Raw genomic sequence first — 10,641 nt, forward strand, 5'->3', positions numbered from 1 at the left:
CCACCCCCGCCCCCTCCGCTGCCTCTGGAATGACTCACAGGAAATAAAAATGAAACACGATGCTGTGATCAAATGCGACAAGATGACAGTCGAGTCTCAAGTCATAATTGAGTTGATCCGCGAGATTCCACAGGAACGCGGCGGGCATTGGCTCATTTGTATGCCGATCGCAGTTTACACTCGGCATGATGATGTGGAGTGCTGCCGGCCGTTTTCAGCACTTTGGCTTCCTCCGCCAACCCCTCGCCCTTTCTTTATTATGGCGCACCTGCAAAATGGGATGTGGTGGCGCCCCAATAAAGCTACGATTCCGATTTTGTGAAAAACGCTCCATGTAAGTTTCTCAACTGTTCAAAATGACTTCGATGAGGCGGTTTGGATAATACTCTGGTTCACACAACTTTACACCTGGAAGCGCAGTCAGTGAGTACGTGAAGCTGTCGTTTCCAAAACACCGTCTCGACAGGTTACAGTTTAACGATGATGATAACAAAACAAACGAATCACCGATTCCGATCGAGCCTATGCGACACAAAAACAACCTGCAGCATAGTCACTGATCTTTTCAGGCCATGAAACACACCCCACGCCCTCCATATCACATGCCCACACCAATTTAAGAGTGATCATGCGATCAAGAGCTATTAAACGAACAACAACAACAAAAAAAAAAACGTCAGCGGTTTTCCTTGCCCTGTCGCATTCGTGCTTCATCACGAGGAAGTGGCAGCGGCACTAAAACGCCACTGATTAATGCCTGTGAGATTTTTTTTTTTTTTGTCTCGTCTCAGCACAAAAAAAAAAAAAAAACTGCCACGGGATCAGATAGTAGCGGCACAGCTTTTATTTGTGACAACAGTCAATGCCCTCACCGTACGGTTCGCTATATTCACAAATACATCTGTTTCACCACCAGCCTCGCCGATCTGCAATTTTCGTGCTTCTGGAAAATCACAATCTTTGCTTGAGTTTAGCCTGGGTCGTTAGCGGAAATTACAGAGAGCCTTGGCTGCACGCGTGAGTTTCTGCTCTGCCAAGTGGCTTTGGAAAAGTGAAATTTCAAATAAGGACGCACTTTAATTTGGAATCCATTTTATTTTACCAATTTAATCTTTCCTCATTGAAACGAATGGGGATGCCATTAATCCATTCCGCCACCCCCCCTCAAAAAAAAAAAAATAACATCAAATTTTTGTTGATGTGATTAATATTGTACTTAAAATACTGTCAAGAATGACAAAAAAAGAATTTTGTCAAATTTAGCATAAATATTGCCGCTTCTCAACTTGACCACTCGAGGGCAGTATAAGACAGACATACTGCGAACATAACCTGGTCGAGGACATTGCGACAGCGCGGAAGGCTCAGCTCCTTGCAGAGGACAAAGAATATATAATTGGCAATCGATTACATGCATTATTTTGTTATATGCGGCAGGGCTCCGTCCCGGTCCCCCACTAATAGTGATGGTGTACCAGCTGCAGCGCAACTTGAGCACCTCATTGTTGTTTCCAGTGGCTGATGGAGGGTTTCGGACAAAATGTGCAGTTTGGCCACTTAAAAAAAAACTGAACAAAGTGGATAAAGACGATGCTTTCCCTTCCTTTCATTCTGGGGGCCGCAGATGCTCTCACGCTTGTCTAAGAGCCTCCTTAGGCCGCTCGGCGGTGAAGCGGCAAAAGGCAGATTATTGGGCTCGGGTCGGCGGAGGCGTCGCCGTAGACGGCGAAGACCGAGCCCTCCTCATTAAACGCTCGGCGCTGTGATCCGACTTTAAAAGGCGCGCTGAGCCACCGATAGCTGCGAGAAGTAGCGGAATACCAACGAGCCGCAAGACTCGTCTCGGAGCTCGCTGAGGATCGTGAAAACAATGGCCACACGTGATGTGTCGTATTTCTTCAGGGCTCCTTTAAATATCATCACTCATGCTGTATTACCCTAATAACAATTGCCTTCATCCCCAACACTGCTAGATGTTAGAATTTATTTCTTTGGTGACCCGCAGCACATTTAATGTAACCATTTAAAATAACGATTGAAAATAATTCAAAGACACTTTTACCAAAAAGCAAAATGACCCCACACAACAACAACAAAAATCCGACTGCTCCAGTCCAGCCTCTGATCGATTCATGACTAGAGAAAAAAATTAACGAGGCACCTTTTAAACTATCAAAGTGAAGGTGATCAGTGGTTGCTACGGCAACAACAGTGGCCCACGCGTCATTGGCATGTGTTTCAAGCCACTTATTGTGCTACAGATAAGCCTAATGTGAGTGCGTCTGTTGGTCATTCCAGAATGGAGGCCGGGGGAGAAAATGTCCCCCATCATTTTCTCCCCCAGCCTCCATTGCTTGTTTTGAAACAAGGATAAATAGTATGCTGATATACTTTACAAAGAAATCGTAGTGATAACATAATTCACCAGAATGCCAAGAATGAAACCGTTTGTGGATGATTTAATGCTGCAGGCCAATTCATGGTGCCGCTCCTTCTGGTGTACTCCCCCTTGACCACCAGAAGGCAGCATAACACTGTAAAGTCATGCAGCTACAAATGGAGAAGAACACACTACCACTATAAGCAACGTAGTACAACGCTGTCAGTATTCAGCGAGGATAAAGAATATACGCCGACGAGCTGCTCCAGCTTTTGTGTTCCAACATCAGTGCCTTCGAACACGGTGACTATCAAAGCGAGCAGTCAGCATGTCAATGGCGTGTTTGCATCGTTTGATAGCATGAAGCCCAGGAGGACTTTTTCTAGAGTTCAGATGCGGAGTGGCATTAAAGAGCTTCAATCTTGTTTTTTTTTTCTCCCTAATATACCATCACGGCACTCAGTGCACGTAAACCAATAAACAGCCAACAATCCAACCCTCAACCTCAAAACTGTGAGGGCAGACGCGCTAACCACTCGCCTGAGAACAACAACAAAAGAATGACAAGCCAAACGGCACTTAAATTGTCCTCCACATCTGAAAGGAATGGAAAAAGCAGCAAAAACGTGCGCCAATTGGCTTCCCGACTTGCCGCCGCGGCCTCCTGCGAGCGGCTGATTAGCGGCCGACCGACGCTATCTGCGCCCGGCTGGCCTCTGTCGCTGTGTTCTCGGCCAGCACATGTCGCCCACCTTCCTGCCATCCATCAGGACAATGCGACAGGACCTCACGTAAAGGCGGCGGGCGCCGTTTTGCTGCCGCTCGCCATTTGTGTCCTCACACGCGCACGCCTCGCAGATTTGCTCAACTGGGAGATTCGTCATGGACGACAGCTTATCACAAAGCGCCGATTTTTTCTTTACTGTCGGCGTAAAAAGAGTCGATGCATTCTTTTTCAATTGGCTGGTTTTCGCGATTTGTTATCCTCACTGATAACCGATCCAACCTAATTTTTTTTGCTCCTCGCCCCCTTCGATTGGAACCAAAAACACACAACGCGGTGTGAACACAGTCTTGAAACCAGAGCTGCGTTCAGAATTAACCAATCATGTTAAAAGCGACTCAGCACACCGCCGGACACAATTTGGAGTGTTTCTGTCAATCGTGTTCAGTTGTTCTAGTAGGCTTTTCCTGACATTTTTGCAGTTACACCTTTCGGCACAAGCTCGGAAAAAAAAATCCAGAACATCACTTTTGTTAATTGGTTCCAGTGCATCACTTGATTTGGTAGCGTTTCATTCCTAACTGGTTATTTTTTTTCGAAGCGTCACTCCACAGCCGATATTTAGTCGGGCCGGAGTCGATTTCATTTGCGACGCTGCGATTCTTGCGGCTGTCCAGTTTGGCATGACACAGGATGGCGTTACGTACTCCTGTGTACCTGTCACTCAAACGTCACCAGTTTTGGAGGGGTTTGTTTCGGTCTTGAGTTGATACATCGACAGTTTTTTTTTTTTTTTTTTAACTCCCACGCCGACATCCGCATATCATGGTTATCACACGCGCGCACGCATTTGCCCCCAGAAGATGCTATCTTGTCAATCCATTCTTTCATTTGGTTTCTTATTCTGACGTGCCATCGGCGTCCACTTCTCCGCCGTAAATTCCCAATTAAAGCTGATTTTATCCTTTCGGATTATCCGACAGTTCAGTCTTCCAAACAAAAGAACGACTGGAAGAACAGTGACATACGAGCCCTTTTTTTTTTTTTTTTTGCCATCGAGGAAAAAGTCAACTGATGTTTGAGTTGATGACCGTGCAAATGTAACGCGACTAAAACACCATCAATCGTGCCACTGTTTACACACACGTGCACGCAAACACACACACACACACCCCAGTGCACAGAATCCGTGCATGAAGTTCATTCGACTCTGCAGCAAGGTGACGCGCACTTTCTGCCCCGAACAGGCTGCGATGGTTGTTGCATGCCAGCTGATTTTTTTTTTTTTTTTTTTTTTTGCCGCTACCTGCTCCTGCTGCTGAGCCGCTTTGAGCGCGTTGCCGTCCTTGGCTGTGGTCATATTGATGAAGCAGCAGTGGAAGGAAAAGAAAAAAAAAAGGGGGGGAGGGCAAAAAAAAAAAAAAACAAGATATACCCCGTGTGGCAGCAACCGGTGGGTGGCAGCTGAGAAAGAAGAAGAAGAAGAAGAAGAAGAAGAAGAAAGAGCTCCACTGATGAGGAAGGTGAGGAAAGGACGCGCTGCTCGGGACTAAGAAGAGCAGGAGGAGGAGGAGGACGAAGAGGAGAGAGCGAGAGAGAGAGAGCGCGAGCAAGCGAGCGAGAGGAGTGAGCGAGGCTGCGGCGCCAACGCATCAATTCGAGGCGACGCGCATGCAAATGAAGCGCCGGGACCTCCATGTTGAATTCATGAGGAATTTGAGCTCATTGAATATTAATTGGCCGCCGCTGGAACAGGCTAATTTACATCGCTAATAGGTTAACTGGAGAGTAAATGCACGTTTGGGTATGTCAGCGGGGTATAAAAAAAAAAAAAAAAAGGCTCGTTTTCAGGACGCTTGGTCTTGTCGGCTGCTGTTAAGTGGGGGAAAAAAATGACATGCAAAATAGCAGATTTTTATAGATATATTTTTTAAGTAAATGGAACATTTACAGTGCTAGCAAGTTCATTCATTTGTATGTAAAATGACAACAATACGCTCATTGTATCATAACCTCTCAAACTGAGCCGTACCATATCGAATCGAAATCACACTGAATCGAACCGAACTGCTGCGCTTTAAAATCGAACACGTCCTCCAAGTGTCTCGCCACCCCGCGTATCGCGATACGTATCGAATTGTCTTTTGTTGAAGAGAAGCAAAATCAGAATCGCCAAGGTCGAGAAAAATTTCACTCGTGGAAGCAGCACTTCACAGACTTGTCAAAGTGCTGATTTGTGCATGTGGCGCAGGCAGCAACATGTCACTCCAGCGAGTCCAATATTGGCTAACAAGCCATGAAGAAACAAGCCGTAACACGTCCCCTTTGACAGTGAAGTCAACTGTACTGCCTCCTGATTGGCCGACATGATTAATGACACTTACGGCCAACGTGTCGGCGTGTTCCCATCATGCACCGCGCGGCAATTACTCTCGCCGATTTGTTCGGAGATGCGCTTATTGTTAATTAATAGGTTGGTGCGCAGCTTGACTCGGTCTTGGGCGGGCGTTGACGCGCACTTAATTAAAATCGAGAGGCGGCCGAAGGCAATTACCCACAATCCCGAGCGGACGGCCGCGTGCCTGCGCATAACTTGAACGCTTGAAGTCCTGCTGATTTTCTACCCGTGGGCAGATGGGCAAAATCGACACGTTAATGTGAGTGATCACATGCCATACGTGCTAAAGTGTGATTTGGATTTTCTTGCCTTTGTGGATTATTTCGAGTGACTCCGTTCAGTTCGATTGCGCAAGACGGCGGTCGTCAATGAAAAATTTGTGAACAATAGGAATTGCATTCTAAACATGCGTATTATGCCTGGGTGCGAACGAGTGTACTTTTTGACGTTGTGGATTATTTCAAGCACAGATTTATCAAGATTGTTCAAGGTTATCGCGAATGACGGGCGGGAGGAGCTCTAATATTAATCATTTGACATTTACAGCGGTCCGCGTGTAAAGAAATAATTTTGTGGATTATTTCTGGTCATTGTATTAGTATTGTGGATGACTTAACTGTTAGTTATGACATGTACACTGTGCATTAAGTGTACATGTGACCAAGGCAGTCAATAAAATCATCCATTTTATTCAACAGTGTACAACATGTACACATTTTTCTTTTTTTTGTGGATTAATTCAAGCCATTCGAGAGCAAGTGTGCCTTTCTGCACCGTGCTTCGGACACAACAAAGAGTTGACATCAAATTACAAAGCATACCGTTGACCAGAATGTCAGAAAAATTAAGCAGCTGGTGCCGCTAGTCGGAGCGCTTGTGGATGAATTCGGTGATGAAGACGACGCAAAAAAAAAAGATGCAAGGCGGCCTCGGCTTTTCCCGACACTCGCCGTATAATACGCCCGCCCGGGCGATGGAGTCGTCCGCTACCCTTGGCCGACACGTCGCGGCCGAGCGGCGAAGGCCGAACGTTTCGAAGGTGAGGAAAGTGCTGGCAGGCGGGCGGGCAAGACGGGAGGAGAAAGTGTGCTTAGCGGGCAAGCGTGGGGACGACAAAGATGTACACCTCGGGATGTTCCCCCCCGCCCCTCAAGAGCAAGGCCGCTCTGTGTCCTCCATCATGTTTGTCAAACGAGTGCGTCAAGGAGCATGTGATGGCCGCGCCAACTCTTCCAGAAAGTATTTCCTCAAAACAAGTAGCAACTTTTTTTTGGGGGGGGGGGGGGGGTTGTTGGAAGCCTGCGTCCGGGGGTTTGATGTCGGAATAAATGGAACACTGACGGATGATGTGGGACTTTTGTGACTGCGCGACGTCTTCCCGGCGAGTGCAGTCGCCTGTGACAGACTATTACGAATTTACAGTACCTCGCAAAAGTGAGTCCTCCTCTTAACATTCTCGAAAATATTTGAGAGCATATTTTCCTGGGATGACGCCGAAGCAATGACACGGCACGATAAGTCGTCGGTGCATCTTAGATTACAGCGTGAATTGACTGTCCCATTAAAACGTGTTGACGCACAGTCAATAAAGTCAAAACCGTTGCAACAAAAAATCAGTCAATCCTGAAGTGAAAATGTCGAAATGATGTCCAATTAGCCCTTTCCCCTTCCCGACTACGGGCGTGCACTCACAGCCGACAACGAGGCGCTCTAAAGCGGCTACTCCAGTCCAAAGCGACTGCTCGCATGCTAACTGTCAAGTGGAACTTTTCAAAAAGAATTCCCTCTCCTCCTCGCTCTTCCATCTGTCTCTGCATGATGCACTCAGGGCTGACAACGAGGCGCTCTAAAGTGAAGGAAATATAAATCTCTCAGATTCGGAATCAGCTCCAAAAAAATAAATAAATAAATAATAATAATCTAGATGTGACTGTCCCTGATTTCTGATCATGACAACTCGATAAATGAGTCTTCGTATCTTTGCGGATATGCGACACCGCTTTTGCATTGGAGCTCATTAGTGTGTGTTCCTAATGAAGTGGCTGGCGTGAGAAACACTAAACGAGCGCAGTAAAAAGATGCACTTGAGGTTTAGGAGGCACTTCCATCTGGACTGAGGGGGTCCTATAATCGAGCTTGGACTTTGTGCTCTGAGTTGCCCCCCCCCCGGGTGCAAATAATTGTTAACGACCCTCTGAAGAGGAGAAGGAGGCGGCATCGTGATGATGACAACAGCAAAAAGAGCTTCGCGCATCCGCCAGGCTTTTATTCCGCTTTGTGCCAAGATCACATAAGCCGCTTCAGTCGAGTTGATTTTGCAGCCTGGGCCAGTCTCCCACTTTCCTTCCCGCCCTCCCTCCCTCCTTCCTTGCTTTTGTTGAGAACCAAAAGTGACGATTCTACTACCCCCCATCCCCTCAGAAAAATATTGACAGAACACCTGCGCGACTCTGCAAGCGCACTCAAAAAAAAAAAAAGGGGGGGGAAGAATCGAAATCGATGCGGGGCGAGTGACAAATAATCCTCGCCGGGGAGACGACGAGAGGGCTGATTCAGCAGCGCTCTTGTCAAGGATTTTTGTCGCTGGCGCGGCCTTCGCGTGCCTGCCCGAGAGACGCTGCTCGGATTGGAGCGCCACTGGACTGACAGCTCGGCTTGGAGGGCTGTGGGGGGGGTTGCAATATTAAAAAAAATGAAAGGACAAACACGGTAGACAAGGCCTAGAATGAGTTAACCACCCTCCGGGAAACTTTGGGGACATTGCGGAGTGGGCCCTGGGACACGGGCCAAGAGAAGAAGCTTTTACATTTTGGTGCGCGACCAGAAAAAAAAAAAAAAAGTGCTGATGTTGGATTGGAATTTCCTTTTTTTTTTTTGTTAACATGGCAAGACGTGGTGATTCGAAAGCAATTTCCCCCCCCCCCTCAACTTCCCAGTGAATAATGCATGAATGGTAATGGCGCCTTCCAAACGAGAGGTGTGTTTCTGAATTTGTTCCAGTGGAAGCTGATCCTAATTAAGATTGTTTGGTGATGGGGGGCGGGAGGGAAGGGGGGGTCTGCGATTGGCTGGCAGCCAGTTCAGGGTGTAGCCCCGCCTACTGGGCAAAGGCGGCTGGGATAGGCTCCGGCAGGATCGCGGCGCTACTCCGGATAAGCGGTTCGGATAATGGATGGATCGTAGTGGGGTGCCGCTTGAAGGCTCATTTGCATTACAAGATGATGACGGACTTAACGATATAGTAGGAAAAAAAAAAAAAAAAGAGTGGAAGAGATTCACTCACGAGGTCATTTTCTTTACACTTCAGAAAAAAAAAAAAGAAAGCAAGACAGTTGTGTGCGTCGCTGGTGTGTTTGATGTGCCTGCACACGGTGTCTGACAAAAAAAAAAAAAAAAACAAACGATCTGCAAGTAAAGTGAAGCGCCCATTTGCAAACATGTCGCCTGTTCACTGAGCTGAGGGACAACTCAGGTGGGGGAGAAAAGAAAAAAAAAAGCTTGAAGCAAGTGAAATGAAAATTGCCTGGGAAGAAGAAAAATCTTGGCAGACCAAGAAAAAGGCCATTTTGCCTTGATGTGAGCAATTTCATCTTGGTTGGATCGTAGGTTTTTTTTTTTCTCTATGGCAAAAAAACATCTCGATGATGCACGCTTGTCAAACGTGCAAACATGTTCGCCGACGAGAAACAACATCCCGGCTTGTCTTTTTAACGCCGCGTTGGCGCTGAGGATACCGCCAGCCGCAAAAGAGAAGAGTCAAAAGCTTCTGCGAGAGGCGCGTCGTGATGCAACGCGGCAGCCGGCCATTAAGGAGCCCGCATTATCAGCAAAATTGGATGAAATGGAACTCGCAGTCAATATGCAAATGAAACGGCGGCAGACGCGAAAAGTGCGCGCCGGACGATGGTTACAAATATTCCTCCATTTTGCATCATTAGCATGTACGGTGAACCCCCACACATACCGGGCGCGGGAATCCACTCCAACGCCAAGGCACTCTTGCGACGCACATTTCAAGACGCGGTGAAGAAAAGACATTTTAAGTGCAGCTCATTAACCTTCCGGAACGCTCGACGCCGCAATAGGGCTCGTCGTGGCGCTCGGCGGGCACTTAGCGTGACGTCTGGAATAGCCTGAGTGATTTTTCTCCAACAACAAACAGCCATTTAACAGGGCGGGGAGGGGGAGGAAGACAAACGCAAGCGTGAGGGGAGTTTTCTGAGAAGCCGTAGAAGAGTCATTGCCCACTTCGAATTTATTTGAAAATCTAGTCGAGGCAAATTGGAGGAGCGAACTCCACCTGTCGGTGCCGAGTAAATGGTTTGAGTTGAACAAAAATGCGACATTAAAGAAAAAATTTAAAAAAGAAATCGGATATGCTTGTTCCAAATGTCCGAAGAACCGACGTATCGAATATACGGTAGTCCATCTGGGAAAAAAATAAATAAAAATTTTTAAAAAATCATTTTTGAACGCAAAAATCAGTCGTGATACCATGAAAATTTATTTTTTGTTGTTTAAAAAAAAAAATTGAAAATCAAGGTGGAGTGTTTTCCACAAGGCGAAATGACGACTATTTGTCACAATTCCTCAATGTTTACGGTACGAAGTGCCTGTGACAAAGCTGTACATTCATTTCAATAGGATATGTCATGTCGAACGTTCCAAATGTATCTCCATTTATTTTGTGAACCGCTTCTCCTCATCACGAAGGCGCCAACGATGACAGCCAAAACTGTTAGCAAGGTCACATAAGTCATCCAAATTACCATCATACTTTTTGGAGCGCGTATGCTAGCATATTGTGGTATCATCCATACAAGTACAGAGGGGAACACCCCCCCCCCCCCCCTAATTTGTACTTTTGAATGACAATTCTTTGGGTGGCAGGGGGGTAATTAGCGAAAAATTACACAAAAACTGTTTATTTTGCTTCCACATCCTTTTCATCGGCTGGAAATTTCTCCGAATAAAAGCCCGACGTTGTTCCGAAGCATAAAGGGAAGATTAAAAAAAAAAAAAAAAAAAAAAGAACCACGCGGAGGGCAGCAACTGCCGCATTCCCCTATTGCGACTTATTCCCCAACAAAAGTGCTGGGCTCAGCCTTTTACCGCTCCCGCCCAAATGAGAAAGCGAAT

General features: G+C 46.7%; 1 protein-coding gene across 5 annotated transcripts in view; it reads right to left on the reverse strand.

The window, feature by feature from the left end:
* dpp6a (dipeptidyl-peptidase 6a) overlaps positions 1–10,641 on the reverse strand; it is a 109,579-nt gene that overhangs the window by 37,177 nt on the left and 61,761 nt on the right. The window contains exon 1 of one of the 5 annotated variants that reach the window (XM_019882697.1): positions 4,411–4,864. The exons of the other annotated variants lie outside the window; for them this stretch is intronic. Coding sequence (XP_019738256.1) covers positions 4,411–4,464 — 54 coding nt within the window. The 5' untranslated portion in view covers positions 4,465–4,864. Of the gene's footprint in view, positions 1–4,410; positions 4,865–10,641 lie in introns of those variants that run through there. 5 annotated transcript variants of the gene reach the window in all.

Source organism: Hippocampus comes, unplaced genomic scaffold (genome assembly GCF_001891065.2).
Source record: "Hippocampus comes isolate QL1 unplaced genomic scaffold, H_comes_QL1_v1.1 scaffold694, whole genome shotgun sequence".
Taxonomy (NCBI): Eukaryota; Metazoa; Chordata; class Actinopteri; order Syngnathiformes; family Syngnathidae; genus Hippocampus; species Hippocampus comes.